This window comes from Oncorhynchus nerka, linkage group LG5 (genome assembly GCF_034236695.1).
Source record: "Oncorhynchus nerka isolate Pitt River linkage group LG5, Oner_Uvic_2.0, whole genome shotgun sequence".
Classification (NCBI taxonomy): Eukaryota; Metazoa; Chordata; class Actinopteri; order Salmoniformes; family Salmonidae; genus Oncorhynchus; species Oncorhynchus nerka.
The window spans coordinates 16079503-16099327 of NC_088400.1; the positions used below are offsets into that span (position 1 = coordinate 16079503).

The window sequence follows — 19825 nt, forward strand, 5'->3', positions numbered from 1 at the left end:
ACTATGATTTTTAAATTGTGTTCATATTTGAATATTTGAATCAGATGTATTATTTTTTTAATGTTACAATTACAAAATGTATATTCATGATAATGTAATGTGTTAGTTGTTAATTATTATGTTTTCCCACTTTATTTAGGTCTAGCCTACACATAACTTCCATTGGCTCTCAGCCTACCAAACTTTATTTAGGTCTAGCCTACACATAACCTCCCTTGGCTCTCAGCCTACCAAACTTTATTTAGGTCTAGCCTACACATAACCTCCCTTGGCTCTCAGCCTACCAAACTTTATTTAGGTCTAGCCTACACATAACTTCCATTGGCTCTCAGCCTACCAAACTTTATTTAGGTCTAGCCTACACATAACTTCCATTGGCTCTCAGCCTACCAAACTTGATTTAGGTCTAGCCTACACATAACTTCCATTGGCTCTCAGCCTACCAAACTTGATTTAGGTCTAGCCTACACATAACTTCCCTTGGCTCTCAGCCTACCAAACTTTATTTAGGTCTAGCCTACACATAACCTCCCTTGGCTCTCAGCCTACCAAACTTTATTTAGGTCTAGCCTACACATAACTTCCATTGGCTCTCAGCCTACCAAACTTTATTTAGGTCTAGCCTACACATAACCTCCCTTGGCTCTCAGCCTACCAAACTTTATTTAGGTCTAGCCTACACATAACCTCCCTTGGCTCTCAGCCTACCAAACTTTATTTAGGTCAGCCTACACAAACTTCCCTTTATTTCAGGTACCAAACTTTATTTAGGTCTAGCCTACACATAACTTCCATTGGCTCTCAGCCTACCAAACTTTATTTAGGTCTAGCCTACACATAACTTCCATTGGCTCTCAGCCTACCAAACTTTATTTAGGTCTAGCCTACACATAACTTCCATTGGCTCTCAGCCTACCAAACTTGATTTAGGTCTAGCCTACACATAACTTCCATTGGCTCTCAGCCTACCAAACTTGATTTAGGTCTAGCCTACACATAACTTCCCTTGGCTCTCAGCCTACCAAACTTTATTTAGGTCTAGCCTACACATAACCTCCCTTGGCTCTCAGCCTACCAAACTTTATTTAGGTCTAGCCTACACATAACTTCCATTGGCTCTCAGCCTACCAAACTTTATTTAGGTCTAGCCTACACATAACTTCCATTGGCTCTCAGCCTACCAAACTTTATTTAGGTCTAGCCTACACATAACTTCCCTTGGCTCTCAGCCTACCAAACTTTATTTAGGTCTAGCCTACACATAACTTCCCTTGGCTCTCAGCCTACCAAACTTTATTTAGGTCTAGCCTACACATAACTTCCCTTGGCTCTCAGCCTACCAAACTTGATTTAGGTCTAGCCTACACATAACTTCCCTTGGCTCTCAGCCTACCAAACTTTATTTAGGTCTAGCCTACACATAACTGCCCTTGGCTCTCAGCCTACCAAACTTTATTTAGGTCTAGCCTACACATAACTTCCCTTGGCTCTCAGCCTACCAAACTTTATTTAGGTCTAGCCTACACATAACTTCCGTTGGCTCTCAGCCTACCAAACTTTATTTAGGTCTAGCCTACACATAACTTCCATTGGCTCTCAGCCTACCAAACTTTATTTAGGTCTAGCCTACACATAACTTCCCTTGGCTCTCAGCCTACCAAACTTTATTTAGGTCTAGCCTACACATAACCTCCCTTGGCTCTCAGCCTACCAAACTTTATTTAGGTCTAGCCTACACATAACTTCCCTTGGCTCTCAGCCTACCAAACTTTATTTAGGTCTAGACTACACATAACTTCCCTTGGCTCTCAGCCTACCAAACTTTATTTAGGTCTAGCCTACACATAACTTCCCTTGGCTCTCAGCCTACCAAACTTTATTTAGGTCTAGCCTACACATAACTTCCCTTGGCTCTCAGCCTACCAAACAATAACTTGTGTTTGTAATTGACATAACAAATCCATAAGTGTTTGCAAACAACCTAAATAGGTCAACTTCATATGGATGATTTAATATTAACAATTCAAATGTGATAAATGTGTATTTTAGTAGGCCATAAAGGCATATTGGCAACATTCTCAGATGCCTGATGAACAAATGTATTGAATCTAGCTCAATTATTTTTTTTGCATTGAATAAATTATATTATGGAAATGTGGTAGGCCTAAATGCTAATTCATAATGATCAAATAATGATTTTTTCTATTTCTTTTAGAACGAACATTTAACTGCATCACACCTAACAATATTGTCTGATCAAACAGCATTCTACATTTACAAATGACAATTTCAATAATTATGTAGGCCTAATTTGATTTATCTTAATTTAATCCCAAAACAAAAAGATATACGTTTGTCACATAATCAGTGACAAAAAACACTAATAACAGTTGTTTGTCTAAATCACGCACTAATACATTATTTTTTTTATCTCGAAGGGCAAGTTAATTGAAACTAACATCCACAGTAGAGTAGACCTAAAGATGGGCTACAATTGAACACTGTATAACAATATCGACTTCCATTAGGATAAAAATCAATGATCGACGATATTTAATCTGATTGTTTGTCAGATCAACGATTAAACCTGTTTATCTTTCCGAGGTAATTAGTCAGCACCATTAGAAAGGTGCCGAGATCACCAATATGATTGACAGGTCTCGAGGACCGCGGAAAGACGCCAGACCCTGTGCTCGTGCCGCTTTCCCCACTGTCCACACACGGGAACAGTCGCAGACTCATTAGATAAAACACACACACAGCGCCCCAGAATATCCTCAATTATTCCGTCCAGCGGAAGTTTTTCAGCAGCCTTATCTATCGCTTTATCTGACTGTTGCTAAAGAAAGACGGGTCGGGGGAGGGAGAGAAATACATTGTACTTTAAAAAAAACATTTTAGTAATTTAACAGACGCTCTTATCCAGAGCGATTTACACTAGTGAGTGCATTCATGTTCGTACTTTTTCATCGAGAGAGAAAGAGAGAGAGGGAGAGAAAGTGGGAGAGTCCGAAAGAGAGAGAGGGAGAGAGAGAAAGAGAGAGGGAGAGAGAGAAAGAGAGAGCGAGAACGAGAGAGAGAGACAGAGAGAAAACGAGAGAGAGATAGAGAGAGAGAGAGAGACAGAGAGAGAGAGAGATACAGAGAGAGAGAGAGAGAGAGAATACATTAGGGATATGAACCATGCGTCTAATAGGCCTGTCATGTTTAATTTGGGCAGTTGACACAGAGAGTGCTTTGCAGTCAGTCGGTCTTGCAGAATTGAGGTCAATGCAACTGAAATGCCATGTCATGAAGTGAATTAAGCTTGAAATGGAACTAACTCAAACTCTGTCAGATAGGCCTGAAGGCCCGAGGACAGGCCTGTCTGTCATCAACTGTGAATAACCTTCAAACTTTTATTGAGATTCGTCACAACAGACTGCAGCCAACTCAATGTTAATTGTTTGCGAACGTTAAGAGGAAAGAATCTGACATGAAGAATGAAACGGTTTCCATGCGCTACACTGAGGCTCGTCTGAGTTCGGTTCGTTTACTTTATTTCACCAATTATTGCTGCGCGAGACACGGCAGTGTTGACGCTCTACTCCTCGCGACCATTCATCAGCTTTCGAGGCGCGCAAATAGTCTTAAAAACTATAAACACCGCGAGCCGGGTCGGAGACAGAGGGACCCATTTAGTTCCCGGGTCTGTGTTAAACGCTGCTGGAGATAAAACAAACGATAATACTGTCTGTCTCGGCACCGCTGTCTCCACCAGCATTAATAATGGGTGTGATGCCAGCCCTGTGCGAGGTCCCCTCAGTGCGTCTTGGAATCTTTACGCACACCAATTCTCCCCGAAAAACTTGTCCTACTGATATTTTATTGGATGCATTTTTAGAGAATAACGTGACTTATCGAATAACTAGGCATATGATAGGCCCTACTTTTGTAGTGTACTAAACCTAAATCTTGACCTTAAACCAGGTTCATATCCTCTACACAACCATCCTGTTTCGTCTGGTCCTTTACATTACATTTACATTTAAGTCATGTTGATTTCATTCATGTAATCGATTTTATGATCTTATGCACTGCACTTGTTTTTATGTAGGGAAGCAGGTAGCCTAGCGGTTAAGCCTGTAACCGAAAGGTCACTGGTTCGAATCCCCAAGGTGGAAACATCTGCAGTTCTGCCCTTGAGCAAGACAGTTAACAAAGAACTGTTCAACGGGCGCCGATGACGTGGATGTCGATGAAGGCAGCTCCCTGCACTTCTCTGATTCAGAGGAGTTGGGTTAAATGCGGAAGACACATTTCGGGTGAATGCATTCAGTTGTGCAACTGACTAAGCATCTCCTGGCATAGGTTTAATGTTCGCCAAATAAAATGTATCATCATTAAACTATTAAACAGAACCTAACACAGACAGACAGGCTCGTGCACACAAAGAAAAAGGTTACAGTATTTATTCTATTCTCTTTTGCCTTCAACCATATACATTTTACAGGGAAAATTTAATAACAATTGATAATAAATTCCAACCAGCTATTATGGACAAAAGGCGTGTTTGTGACGGTGCGTAACGGGGCTGAAGTTGCATTCTGGATTCAGATACACCACGGACATGTAGGGTTACATTACCAGCTATTATTTCAACATCACCGGAACTGGCAACACCAATAGGATGCCCCCTAACAACGTCCAATGAGAGACTTAACCTCCCCCTCATCCCCCCTCTCTCTTTCCCCATGCATAGCAGAAAGAGGCCAAGAAAAGTTAGGGCCTCGAGTTGATAGTCAAGATCCCCCTCGGTTAAACAAACGAACGAGTACTTGAGCTCAGTAAATATTACTAAGAAGAGGAGATTTTGGAATCATTGGTTTGTTGCCATTTATATGTCAGATCAACTGTTCTTTGGCAATGTTTTCCAGCCCCAGTACGTCCACACCCTTCTCGGTTAAGGATATATTAAACCTGGAGCAGCACACTAGTGCTGAAGATCTGGTCTCACTGGACATCTCTCCACGGATGGACTGTGCCTTACCGACCTCCTCCTGCATGCTGGGCCGCCTGAAACAGGAGCCGCTTCGGGAGATGTCGTCTGGAGGCTCGCTGTTTGGAGAGGAGCTCCATGAGGCTAAAGACAACAGAAATACTGCCCTCAACTTCGCCGCTGCCTTCTATGGGAAATCTTTCTTAGAAATGGACATTAAGGATGGCAAGACGGACAGATTTGAGGGGAAATACAGAAAAGGTAACAGTTTATGATATTAGTATCGAAATAGCCCTAAGTGAACATCTGAATAATTATGTAAGTAACTAAACAGATTTGCGTCGGACACAATCTAAAACGTGTAGGCTAAGGATAAGACATTTCACAAGGGATGTAATAGTAGTGCTACTCCTAGTGTACACCCTTAGTCTGGAATAAGAACAGTCAAAGAGGCCTTATCTATTTTACAATTAAGGAGAAAATAAAGGAAAGTTGTAATTGAAGTTTAGATTGAATTCTCTCGTCGGGATACCAAACAGTTCCATGAAGTTTAGATTGAATTCTCTCGTCGGGATACCAAACAGTTCCATGAAGTTTAGATTGAATTCTCTCGTCGGGATACCAAACAGTTCCATGGAAGTTTGATTACAATTTAGAAAATATAGCAATCATAATCGACTGAACCCATTTTACTTTTTGGACTCTAGGATGTAGGGCAGACCTAGAACGCTTGTCTAAACTATGTCTTGCTAAAAGTATCCGAGCTGAATTCCTATTGTTGGGTCCTTACTACAATTTAACATACTGGAATTAAATTAAATACGTCTTAATTTATTCGTTTATTTCTATTCCACTAGACATGTCCTACATCTCTCAGAGCGAGCCGGTGGTGGACCTGAAGTCAGAGGACCCGGATCTGCCCACCAAACCCCGGAAGCGCAGGAAGCCGCGCGTGCTGTTCTCACAGGCGCAAGTGTATGAGCTGGAGCGTCGCTTTAAGCAGCAGAAATACCTGTCGGCTCCGGAGAGAGATCACCTGGCCGGAGTGCTCAAACTGACCCCCACACAGGTCAAGATCTGGTTCCAGAACCGCCGCTACAAGTGCAAGAGACAGCGACAGGACCAGAGCCTGGAGATGGTCGGTATCCCGCCGCCGAGACGCATCTCAGTCCCAGTACTGGTCCGAGATGGGAAGCCCTGCCTTGGAGACTCGACGACCTATACTAGTTCATATAATGTGGGCCTTAACCATTTCACTTATAACAGTTACCCAGCGTTCAGTAATTATCCCAGTCCTGGCTGTAATATGACCCATGCGTGTGACTATCCCACCACTGCGGTGCAGTCTATCCAGCCCTCACAAAACAACGGGAATTACATCAACTTCGGCATTGGGGAGTTAAATAACGTTCAAAACACGTTTCCGTCCGGCAATGGAGTGTCTTCTTTACATGGAATCAGAGCGTGGTGAACGAAGGGTCGAAATATAACATTATCGTCAGACAAATTGTTTTAAATTGCATGCGCTTTTACAATGGATGCATAGGCTTACTTGAGTGTTATGTCGATATATTCCATGTACTGTACTTCGACTGGCAAACTCTTGATGGATGCTTAAACTAAATACATTTTATTTTCATTGGGTTACTAGTTTCTGAGATGGAATAGGGAGTTAATTGGGAAGTTGTATATGAGATGTAGGTATCTACTTCAGTGGGGAGGGAAAATATGTATACAATTTGTCAGTGGACATCTTACCCTCACTATCACCGTTTTCTTTGAGGTCACAAATGTACTATAAGGCATGTTTGTAGGTACTTAATACACGTATTATATGTAAATAAAGCTTTTCTTTATGTAAATTAGAATTTTTCTGCATGAATTTGATAGGCTATTTCACGGGGCGGACTACAGGACATATTCTGAGGCAGAGGTGGGAAAAGTACCCAAATGGCATACTGTAGTAAAAGTAAAGATACCTTCATAGAAAAAGTGAAAGTCACCCAGTTAAATACTATTTGAGTAAAATCCTAAAGGTTTTAAAGATGCTTAAGTATCAAAAGTAAATTAATTACTAAAATGTACTTTTTACTTTTGAGACTTAAGTATAAATCATTTCAAATTCCTTATATTAAGCTAAGCAGACGGACACGTTTTCTAGTTGTTTTATTTTATTTACAGATAGCCAGGGGGGACACTCCAACACTCGGACATCATTTACAAACAAAGCATGTGATTAGTGAGTCCACCAGAGCAGAGACAGCAGTGATGACCAGGGATATTCTCTTGATAAGTGTGTGAATTAGACCATTTTCCTGTCCTGCTAAGAATTCAAAATGTAACGAGTACTTTTGGAAAAATGTATGGAGTAAAAATTACATACTTTTCTTTAGGAATGTAGTGAAGTAAAAGTTGTTAAAAATATAAATAGTAAAGTAAAGATACCTCAAAAAACGACTTAAGTATTACTTCAAAACTATTTTTACTTAAGTACATTAAACCATTGTCCTGAAGGACATTTTTTAAATGAATAAATATGAACAAACAACTAGAACGGGATACAATTATATCACCTGATTATTTCTAATCATCTTCAATTATTTAGAAATGATTTCTAAATATGAAATGTAACTTATCTACCAATTATAATTTTAGGCCTAGTGCTTTCATAGAACTATAGCCTATCACTACGAATTCTATCAACCATTAATTATTTAAAAGGCTAAATGTATTATTTTATTTCTAATATTCATTACTATTACGCTTAATAAAACATGGATTCGCCTACTTGTATTGTATTATTAATCCTATATAATAATAGCCTACATTAAAATCGTTACAATACGCCTAGACGACAACAATTGTCAAATCGATAAGGAAATAATGTTCAAGATCACACAATCTAAAGCATTTAAATCATTTTTAACTTTACAACCATTAAATCTCCAGTGTTTTTTCTTCCGTTTCACGACTCACTAGCCTACAAATTGAATAAACACCAGGCCAGTCCTAGCACATAAAGATACCATATGTCAGTGTGTTTTAATATTAAGAAAATCGTCCATCACGGTAGCCTATAGTAATTGCCATTGTCTATAGCCAGCACACATTACCAGTAATCCATGTCAAACAATCTCACCCGCTACCGGTAAAGCGGTTCACGTATGTTTAACGTCAGGTTAAACCATTCAAGTGGCTATTAGAGACCTTCAATCTACTATAACCGGAAACTAAAGTTGTTTTTTTAACACAACGACTTACCGGCCTCTCCATAAAATATGTTTGGAGCATGTCACGCAATTTTGACTAAATAAGACAAATATGTGGAGGGCTTTAGACGTTTCTTGTATATAGGCTAAGTCTATAGGTCCGGACTACAAGGTCACGCCCAGTTAGACCTTCTTCTACAGGTGCATGTCAGTCCCCATTAGGCGAGGTCGTGAGATAGCATCACTGACATAATTTAAATATTTACAGAAAGGTCTGTGACCGTTCAGAAGGGTTGTGTTTAAAGTCCATCAGACGTGTCGTCAGTAGAAACAGTTCAGTGTTTGGGGAAATGCGTTCATCATCCTCATCATTAATCAGACAGTTACCGCTGATCCACAGTCAAATTCTGAAATCGCCCACAGGCCCCCAGAAATACACTGACACATGTATTTTGAAACGGCACCGAATAACCTACAAAACCATCACTGCACACGCAGGCCCTAAATTAAAACAGCATTGTTTAATGTGCCTGTAGAGTGGACAAGTAATAGCCATAATATTTGTTGATACCTATCATTAATATGATAATTACATGTTAGTAATTTAACAGACACTTATCCAGTGTCTTACAAAATATGCTGATGAAAGGGATTTATATACAGAGCCTTCAGAAAGTATTCATACCCCTTGACCTATTCCATATGTTGGCCTTTCAGCCTGAATTCAAAATGGATTCAATATATTCTCACTCATCTACACACAATATCCCATAATGATAAAGTGAAAACATGTTTTTTTTTTTTTTTAAATGTTAGCAAATGTATTTACAATGAAATAAAGAAATATAACATTGACTTAATTATTCATACACCTGAACATGGTTTTCCCTCTATTATTTTGCCTGTGCTTAGCTCCATTCCGTAAAAAAATGTATCCTGAAAAACTCCCCAGTCCTTAATGATTACAATCATACATATAACATGATGCAGCCACCACTATGCTTGAAAATATGGAGAGATGTACTTAATGTGTTGAATTGGATTTGCCTCAAATATAACACTTTCTATTCAGGACAAAAAGTGAATTGCTTTGCGACAGTTTTTGCAGTATTACTTTAGTGCCTTGTTACAAACAGGATGCATGTTTTGGAATACTTTTATTCTGTACAGGCTTAATTATTTTCACTCAGTCAATTAGATTCGTTTTGTGGAGTAACTACAATGTTGTTGATCCATCCTCAGTTCTCCCATCACAGCCATTAAGCTCTGCAACTGTTTTACAGTCACCATTGGCCTCATGGTGAAATCCCTACCCGGTTTCCTTGCTCTCCAGCAACTGAGTTAGGAAGGAAGCCTGCATCTTTGTAGTGACTGGGTGTATTGATACATGATCCAAAAGGTCATTAATAACTTTACCATGCTCAAATGGATATTCAATGTCTGCATTTTTTTTCCTACTCATCTACCAATACTTTAGGTGCCCTTCTTTTGCGAGGCATTGGAAAAATGCACTGCTTGACTGAGTGTGTGGGGTACAGAGATGAGGTAGTTAATCAAAAAGACAATGCAATTTGTTATGTGACTTGAGTACTATTTCACTCCTGAATGTATTTAGGCTTGCCATAACAAAGGGGTTGAAAACGGACATTTCTGCTTTTCATTTGTAATTAATAACATTTCTAAAGACACACTTTGATATTATGGAGAAGAGTGTGTAGATCAGTGACACATCCCAATTTAATCCATTTTAAAGTCAGTCTGTAACAACAAAATGTGGAAAAAGTTAAGGGGTGTGAATACTTTCTGAAGGCACTGTAGCACATTAAAAATCCCTTTAGGCAGCATTGTGTGTGGGAGCCCACTTCCCCTCACTCTGTGGTACTCAGTGTAGAACACAGTTCAGGGCCTGCCACTAAACAGGACCTATTCACATCTCAAGATCATGCACACCTCTCCTCTTGACTGACACTATCACGGTGCTCTGTAAGAATAGCTCCATTTGCTTGACATAGAGCTGCTATAAGTGTGCAGCTAAAGGGACGGGATGAGGAATTGGCCGAACACAATGGCTGCCACTTTAAAACGAGTAAGAACCGCTTAGCCTTCTCTTAGGTCTATTGACTCTCTCCACATGTACTCACTAATGCGTGTCACTGTCAAAAATGTTTTTTTTTTAATGTTGTATTGTCACATAGGTGCAGTCAAATCTGTGGTTGTATATGGTCAACCGTAGTAGTACAGCGTACCTGGAGCAAATGATGGTTAAGTGCCTTGCTCAAGGGTATATCAGATTTTTCACCTTGTCAGTTTGGGTATTTGAACCAGCAACCTACCAGTTACTGGCCAACGCTGTAACCACTAGGCTATCTGCACAGTCTGTCCCCACTGATTCTACTGGCCCAACGCTGTAACCACTAGGCTATCTGCACAGTCTGTCCCCACTGATTCTACTGGCCCAACGCTGTAACCACTAGGCTATCTGCACAGTCTGTCCCCACTGATTCTACTGGCCCAACGCTGTAACCACTAGGCTATCTGCACAGTCTGTCCCCACTGATTCTACTGGCCCAACGCTGTAACCACTAGGCTATCTGCACAGTCTGTCCCCACTGATTCTACTGGCCCAACGCTGTAACCACTAGGCTATCTGCACAGTCTGTCCCCACTGATTCTACTGGCCCAACGCTGTAACCACTAGGCTATCTGCACAGTCTGTCCCCACTGATTCTACTGGCCCAACACTGTAACCACTAGGCTATCTGTACAGTCTGTCCCCACTGATTCTACTGGCCCAACGCTGTAACCACTAGGCTATCTGCACAGTCTGTCCCCACTGATTCGGAGTCAGATATGACATATAACACACGCAACTGAGACAACTCAGGTAGACAAAGTCAGAGGCCTTTATTGGTACACTGAACAGAAATGTCAACATGAAAACAGATTTATATTTCCCAAATTACATGTGAGACCATCACCATAAAGAGGGTGGAGAGGTCATGCAGCTACCAGCCCCCCTCTACACACATCCCTTACAAAGTGTTGAAAAGGCAACGTCAGATAACAGGTCCACGCCAACCTAAAAATACCCCCCCACCCTCCACCCCCGGTGGAAAGAAAGGGAGCAGGAGAGGGATACGGGTCAGAGTAATCTGCTTTTCTGGGTCTTATCTGAAGAAAGGCAGAGATGCATGGTTCCTTATCGGTGACTATGTGATTACTGCCACAACTTTTCAGATTTGTTTTCTGCCCTGGTGCCTGGGCTGTTCAGTTCCCCCTGCTGCTAGCTTTTCTGCCCTGGTGCCTGGGCTTGCTCAGTTCCCCCTGCTGCTAGCTTTTCTGCCCTGGTGCCTGGGCTGCTCAGTTCCCCCTGCTGCTAGCTTTTCTGCCCTGGTGCCTGGACTGCTCAGTTCCCCCTGCTGCTAGCTTTTCTGCCCTGGTGCCTGGGCTGCTCAGTTCCCCCTGCTGCTAGCTTTTCTGCCCTGGTGCCTGGGCTGCTCAGTTCCCCCTGCTGCTAGCTTTTCTGCCCTGGTGCCTGGGCTGCTCAGTTCCCCCTGCTGCTAGCTTTTCTGCCCTGGTTGGTCAGCACTGTACCCAGTACTGTTCACCCTGCTGCTAGCTTTTCTGCCCTGGTTGGTCAGCACTGTACCCAGTACTGTTCACCCTGCTGCTAGCTTTTCTGCCCTGGTTGGTCAGCACTGTACCCAGTACAGTACAACCTGCTGCCAGCTACTGAGAGCAGGCCTCACCACTGCTGAGCCAAGCCAGCTAGCTCCGTAAGGAAATACTGACGACCAGATGCTAGACCAGAGTCACTGAAACTTGTGTGGGTGATATGTACATCCTACATGTCCACACTGCTGCTTGGAGATTCATTTTTGTTTATTTTTACACTATTTAATAAAGTCAACGTTTTGTTCAAAAACTGATTACATTACAGAGAATGTGTTACACATTGACATGCATCCCTATACTTTAAATAATGGTCAGGCGAAAATGTTATCTGCATTAAATAAGGCAACTACTACAATACATTTATTTCTCTTTCAGAGCAGGATATAAATAACTGGGCAACAGCTTTAACTTCCTGCGATGGAATAATACAGTAACATGATAATCATAACAATTGGTTACATTAACCATCAAACTTTCCTCTAAGTATTGCAAACAGCTGATATTCCTTCCATGACGAACAAATCATGTTTAAAATAGGCTTATCCCCAAAGCCATTTCTACTGTGTGTGTGCACAAGTCTTTAAAATGTTGATTTGGATTTACATTCATAAGCAGTATGTTAATGTTACAATACTTATCTCACATGACTCACATATGTCATAAATTATCTTATATGATCATAGTTACTCGAATCAAAGTTGCTCTAAAAGTAACTTAGTTAAAGTTAGTTGTGTCTGGTCTGGAGGAAAAATAATCTCTTCTTGAGGATGTAGAAGATCGCGGTGAGAAAGAGTATGAGAGCGAGGAAGATTAGCAGTTTGTCAGTGAGCTCCCTGAGGTTGTACATAGTGATGAGCTTTCTCCCCAGCTGGATGGTTCCGGTCATGGTCTTAAACTCATCATTCATCTCCAGGACTGCCTGAGACGAGGTTGCTATAGAGGAGAGAGTCCACACTGGGCAAAGACTTTGGGTTTGGACATACAGTTGAAGTCTGAAGTTTACATACACCTTAACCAAATACATTTAAACTCAGTTTTTCACAATTCCTGACATTTAATCCTAGTAAAAATTCCCTGTCTAAGGTCAGTTAGGATCACCACTTTGTTTTACGAATGTGAAATGTCAGAATAATAGTAGAGAGAATGATTTATTTCAGCTTTAATTTCTTTCATCACATTCCCAGTGGGTCAGAAGTTTACATACACTCAATTAGTATTTGGTAGAATTGCCTTTAAATTGTTTAACTTGGGTCAAACATTTCGGGTAGCCTTCCACATGCTTCCCACAATAATTTGGGTGAATTTTGGCCCATTCCTCCTGACAGAGCTGGTGTAACTGAGTCAGGTTTGTAGGCCTCCTTGCTCGCACATGCTTTTTCAGTTCTGCCTACAAATGTTCTATAGGATTGAGGTCAGGGCTTTGTGATGGCCACTCCAAAAGCTTGACTTTGTTGTCCATAAGCCATTTTGCCACAACTATTGAAGTATGCTTGGGGTCATTGTCCATTTGGAAGATCCATTTGTGACCAAACTTTAACTACCTGACTGACGTCTTGAGATGTTGCTTCATTATATCCACATAATTGTCCTACCTCATGAAGCCATCTATTTTGTGAAGTGCACCAGTCCCTCCTGCAGCAAAGCACCCCTACAACATGATGCTGCCACCCTGTGCTTCATGGTTGGGATGTTCTTTGGCTTGCAAGCATCCCCATGTTTAAGCAAATAGGCACTGAGTTTGAAGGTAGGCCTTGAAATACATCCACAGGTACACCTGCAATTGACTCAAATTATGTCAATTAGCCTATCAGAAGCTTCTAAAGCCATGACGTCATTTTCTGGAATTTTCCAAGCTGATTAAAGGCACAGTCAACTTAGTGTATGTAAACTTCTGACCCACTGGAATTGTGATAGAGTGAATTCTAAGTGAAATAATCTGTCTGTAAACAATTGTTGGAAAAATGACTTGTGTCATGCACAAAGTAGATGTCCTAACCGACTTGCCCAAACTATAGTTTTTGTGGAGTGGTTGAAAAACGAGTTTTAATGGCTCCAACCTAAGTGTATGTAAACTTCCGACTTCAACTGTATCAAATACTGCCAGCTGTTACTGCCAGCTGGTTGCTTGTATTTAAATAAGGCACCTGAGAAAGAAACAGTCCTTGGGTCCTCCATTTTGAAGGCTTTTGGTGGAACCATCTCCATATTGTTCTCACCAGTGATGTAATGGAAGGTAAACACAGCAAATGGCACTTACACACCTTTTTAAAGTTGCTCAAACGTTTACCCACCTATTGCAAACAAATGCATTGTAAATATAGGGAGTATTACTTTATTCACTGTGAAAGGCGATCAGTGTTTACCCACTTTTTACCACTACATCACTGCTTCTCATTCATCTAGTTCTTACAGATGTGTAAACACTGAAGGAAAAGGGAGCTAGGGGATGGGGTCAGGGGCCGAAATTATAAACACTACTGTCCTCTCAGAAACAAGACTCCGATATCATTCACTCTCTGTACTCTAGGGGGAGCCACTCACCCAGCATGGTTATGGATTCCTCGCTCTGCGTCACCTGCTGTGACATCATCTGGCTGATGCTCATCCGGCTCTCTGTGATGTCACTGGACGTCTGGGCCAGGCCCTCTTTGGTCACCTTTCTGATTGGAGAAAAAAAAAAAAAATCTAAATCTTCATAGTAACAGACAACAATAAGACAAAGTATAAACACACAGTGGGTGAAATAAGGGAAAGACAATGAAACACTCCAGAAGAGTATCTAGAAACAGGCAATATCGTTTACCGTTGTCTAAATTCACTATCTCCTCCATAGAGAAGAGATTCCTTCTCCAGGTTGTCCAGCGACAGTTTACTGGCCAGGTTGGCTTTCTTCCATACTGTCTGGTTAATGTAGGGATAGAAAACACACCGTTTCATTGGGATGCTTGCATACAGTTTATGCAGTACAGACTGGATTCAGTACTGAAGCAACAGCAGTAATCCACACTCCTACCATGCTAATCCACACTCCTACCATGCTAATCCACACTCCTACCATGCTAATCCACACTCCTACCGTGCTAATCCACACTCCTACCATGCTATTTTACCTGAGCATCTGCCTGCGGTGTCTGTCCACCTCACTGAGTAGAGCCAGTTTGTCTGACTCCTTGTCCTGCTCCCTCCCCATCTGATCTAGGTCCAGTCAAACACTGTTCAATTCGTCAACAATAACTATGACGAAAAATACTCGTCAAGTACCTATTTTTCCTGATTAGAACTATGATAACGTGGCGCCCTGTGAAAAAAACCCATTACCTTTTCATTTTAGTCAACAAAAATGTGACGAAAAGAGAATTCCACAACAGCATAATGGACATTTAATTTGTCATGAAGCATTTTTTCATACATTTTGTACAATCAGAAACATGCAAGCAAAATATTTCATGCAATCCTCTCATTGGCAGAATTGACACATTTCAGTTGCGCGGTCTGATTGAGCTGATCTGCCCGGCTCTGCCACACAGCCACCAGGCAGTCACTTCAGTCACTCTTTGATCACATCAGAAGCTATTTCCCCATGTGCGCTGTTATTCATTCATCTGTGTTGCCGCTCTCATGCTGCAGTCAGGAAATGCGACATGTGGTTAATTTTTTCATATGGGAAAAATTAATGCTATTTGTTGACTATTAAAAGTCCAGTAATGCTTCTGGCATTTTTGTAAAACTCAAATCCCCCTTTCAATGAAACCACTGGAATTTAACCCCTTGACGGTTATGATGGAAAGAAAATTAGAGCTGTAAATTGTTTAACCTGTAGCCAAGCCTTTATAGACTATATGGTTAATTACGGCTGGCATTGGTTATAATCTGCCACAATATCAAATGTTGCCAGCTAAGGTATACGAGGCCTAGTTGGACAAGGCACGTGGTGGAAATTAGAGGTAGCCTAAATATTCGTTATTTAATAGACAAAACGCACTGACTAAGTGACTAAAACTAGACTAAAATTGTCCAGAGTTTTAAGTCGACTGATAACTAACTAAGGATGAATCATCCCCAGCTTCCAATTGGCTCATTCATCCCCCATCCTCTCCCCTGTAACTATTACCCATGTCATTACTGTAAATTAGGATGTTTTCTCAGTCAATTTACATGGTAAAATAAGGGTTAAATTAAATTAAATGAAATGACTAACAGTTTATTTGGATAGTCCATCTGTAGATGCTCTTTAGACTATCAGTAACATTTAAGCTAACTATATACTAACCCTAAAGCATGAAACACGATAATCTTGCTGCTGATAGACTGCCAATATGTACTTATTACAGTAGGAGGCCGTTTCTTGTCTCGCTAGAACAAACGCGCTACCTGCTGCGTGCCGAACCGGTAGCAACGAACCTACAGCAATGGTTGTCAGTAGCCAACAACTTGACTTTGAGCCAATCAGAGAGCACAAACCTCCACGAAGGGGAGCATAAAGAGGGGCATTTTCTCTGTACATCCACGATGAGCCAGTCACACTTCTTAGGCAGTGAAGGCTATGGGATGGTAGCTACCGAAGTGACAGACGCAATGCCCACAACACTAAATACTTCCTCCAAGCTAGCTAACCACTGTTGTGTTTTAGGTTACTGTCCTCCTAAAAGGTGGATTTGTCTCCCAGTGTCTGTTGGAAAGCAAACTGAACCTGGTTTTCCTCTAAGACATAGCCTGTGCTTAGCTCTACTCCTTTTCTTTTGATCAAAAAAATGAACTCTAGACAAGCATACCCATAACATGATGCAGCTATCACCGTGCTTGAAAATATGAGGAGTGGTACCCAGTGACGTGTTGGATTTGCCCCCAAACATAATGCTTTGTATTCAGGACCAAAAGTACATTTTTTTCAATATTAGTTTAGTGCCTCATTCTGTACAGGCTTCCTTTTCACGCTGTCATTTAGGTTAGTATTGTGGAGTAACTACAATGTTGTTGACCCATCCTCAGTTCTCCAATCACAACCATTAAAAACCTGTTTTAAAGTCACCAGTGGCCTCATGGTGAAATCCCTCAGTGGTTTCCTTCCTCTCCATCAACTGAGCTTGGAAGGACACCTGTATGTTGGAGTGACAGGGTGTATTGATAGTTTTGATACATAATCCAAAATGTAACTTCATACTCAAAGCCATTCTCAATACCCATTGTTTTATTCTACCCCCATCTACTAATAGGAGCCCTTCTTTGACAGGCACTGAAAACCTCCCTGGTCTTTGTCGTTGAATCTGTGCTTGAAATTCACTGCTCGACTGAGGGACCTTACAGATAATTGTATGTGTGGGCTACGAAGACGGGGTAGTGATTCAAATTCATGGAAAACACCATTATTGCACAAAGAGTGAGTCCATGCAACTTATCTGACTTGTTAAGCACATTTTTACTCCTGAACTTTAGGCTTGCCATAACAAAGGGGTTAAATACTTGACTCAAGACACTTCTGATTATAATTTTTTATTAATTTGTAAACATTTCTAAAAACGTAATTCCACGTTGACACTCTGGGGTATTGTGTGCAGATCAGTGACTAAATCTAAATGTAATCCACTTTAAATTCAGGCGGTAAAACCAAAATGTAGAAAAAGTCAAAGGGTGTGAATACTTTCTGAAGGCACTATCTAGTTGTGGCCGTCTGGGATATGTTAACATTAACTAACTAGCTAACTATTTGTCTATGGGCTGGCACTGGCAGTAAGACATTATGAAGAGTGAATTAAATAGTTTCTTTGTTATCTTGCTAGGTAGTTATCTAGCTGTGGCCATCTGGCTCTTAACAAGGGTTTTCTACTAAATAGCAACATCAGCACCAAAGACTTGTTTTACTCCATCTGTGTTAGCGCAGATAGCTTGGAATGTAGATTATTAGCATACCCAAACAACACTGCATACCCGAACAACACTACTGCCACCTTGTGGTGGAGTGTTTCAACAAGGCTGAGTGGCTGATTTCCAAGGTCTTTGCTGTGTGAACTCTAAAGAGATCGAACAGTGTCGGCAGTCAAGAGGTGGTAGGTCACCCCCTTTGTTTTTACATTGCTGCTACTCGCTGTTTATTATCACTTTACCCCTACCTACCTGTACAAATTACCTTGACTAACCTGTACCCCCACACATTGACTCGGTACCGGTACCGCCTGTATATAGCCTCGTTATTTTGTGTTACTTTTAATTTTATACTTTATTTAGTCAATATTTTCTTAAATATTTATTGAACGGCATTGTTGGTTAAGGGCTTTTAGGTAAGCATTTCATGGTAAGGTTGAACCTGTTGAATTTGGCGCATGTGACAAATACAATTTGATTTGATTTAAGTACTGTCGGCAGGCAAATGTTTGCCAATCCTACCGGTTTGTCTGAGCATTTAAAGTTGGATTTATTTGGATAGTGTCTTGTTTTGCACAAACTATAGTTTATATATGAATATTACAGATAGGCCATCTATAGATATTAGTGATGCTCTACAGACTATTTAAGCTAACCCCTGCAAGCAGTTGCAAATCCAGACTGTTGATAAATTCTACAGATGGTCATACTATCCGAATAAATCGACCGAAATGACTAAAATGTGACTAAGACTAAAATAGCTGCCAATATTTGCACAGCTGTCAAACACGCAGTAGTTTCCTACAAACACCGATGGATACAGCTCAATATACCCGATGTACAAAAGGGTTGAATATCAAGTCTAAATAGGCTTGCTCAGTCTCCTTTTCGCCATGACTGATAGATATGGACAGGTGAAATCTGCACCAGGCAGTTGAAGGACAGGAAATGAGGAATGGAGTATATATATATATATTTACATTGAGACGTCTTGGAGACAGGAGGATTAACTATGTCTCTTATGTGAATCCGTAGCCAGTGATGTAAAGTACTTAAGTGGTTTTTGGGGTATCTGTACTTTATTATATTATTAAAATAATTAAAATATATTATATTTTTGACTACATTTCTTAAGAAAATATTGTACTTTTTACTCCATACATTTTCCTACTCGATACATTTTGAATGCTTAGCAGGACAGGAAAATAGTCCCGATTCACGCAATTATCAAGCGAACATCCCTGGACATCGCTACTGCCTCTGATCTGGCAGACTCACTAAACAGAGAACATCCCTGGTCATCCCTACTGCCTCTGATCTGGCAGACTCACTAAACAGAGAACATCCCTGGTCATCCCTACTGCCTCTGATCTGGCAGACTCACTAAACAGAGAACATCCCTGGTCATCCCTACTGCCTCTGATCTGGCAGACTCACTAAACACACATGCTTCGCTGGTAAATAGTCTGAATGTTGGAGTGTGCCCGTGACCTTCCGTAAATAAAATAAATAAGGGTGCTATCTGGTTTGCTTAATATAAGGACTTTGAAATGATTTATAATTTCCCTTTTGATACTTAAGTATATTTTAAACCACATACTTTTAGACTTTTACTCAAGTAGAATTTTACTGGGTGCCTTTTACTTTATTAATTGTCTATTAAGTTATCTTTACTTGTACTCAATTATGACAATTGGGTAACGTTACTTTTTTCCACCGCGTGTGTGTGTAAGAAAAGAAATAAAACAGTAAAAAGACATTTGAAAAGAGTAGCAACGCTATATACAGACACCTGTTAGTCAGGCTTAATGAGGTAGTATGTACATGTAGGTATTGTTAAAGCGACTATATGCATATGATGAACAGAACAGAGAGTAGCAGAAGCTAAAAACGAGGGTTTGGGTTAATGAGAGATAAAGATCAAATCTGGCAAATGTATTTTGTGTGATATCCAAAACAATAAATCAGTCAAAATCTATTCCAACTCCCAGCCATTGTACCAAAATAAAGAGCCCAAACAGCTGCGACAGAAAACAAGGTTATTCTCCACAATGAGAACGGCAACATACGTATTATATAGTCAAAAACAAGAGCTTACTGAATC

General features: G+C 40.7%; 2 protein-coding genes across 2 annotated transcripts; one reads left to right on the forward strand and one right to left on the reverse strand.

Moving 5' to 3' along the window:
* The first annotated feature begins 4747 nt into the window (after window positions 1-4747).
* Window positions 4748-9112, forward strand: LOC115119575 (homeobox protein Nkx-2.5-like). Its single transcript, XM_029648413.2, has 2 exons — window positions 4748-5239; window positions 5836-9112. Exons 1-2 carry the CDS (start codon window positions 4906-4908, stop codon window positions 6447-6449), a joined length of 948 nt encoding a protein of 315 aa, XP_029504273.1. The 5' UTR covers window positions 4748-4905; the 3' UTR covers window positions 6450-9112.
* A 2013-nt stretch (window positions 9113-11125) lies between these two features.
* On the reverse strand, window positions 11126-17072 carry LOC115119576 (vesicle transport protein SEC20-like). The gene is made up of 3 exons (XM_029648414.2): window positions 14666-17072; window positions 14404-14522; window positions 11126-12795 (listed from the first exon to the last, which is right to left on the reverse strand). Exons 1-3 carry the CDS (start codon window positions 14797-14799, stop codon window positions 12587-12589), a joined length of 462 nt encoding a protein of 153 aa, XP_029504274.1. The 5' UTR covers window positions 14800-17072; the 3' UTR covers window positions 11126-12586.
* Window positions 17073-19825: the final 2753 nt, after the last annotated feature.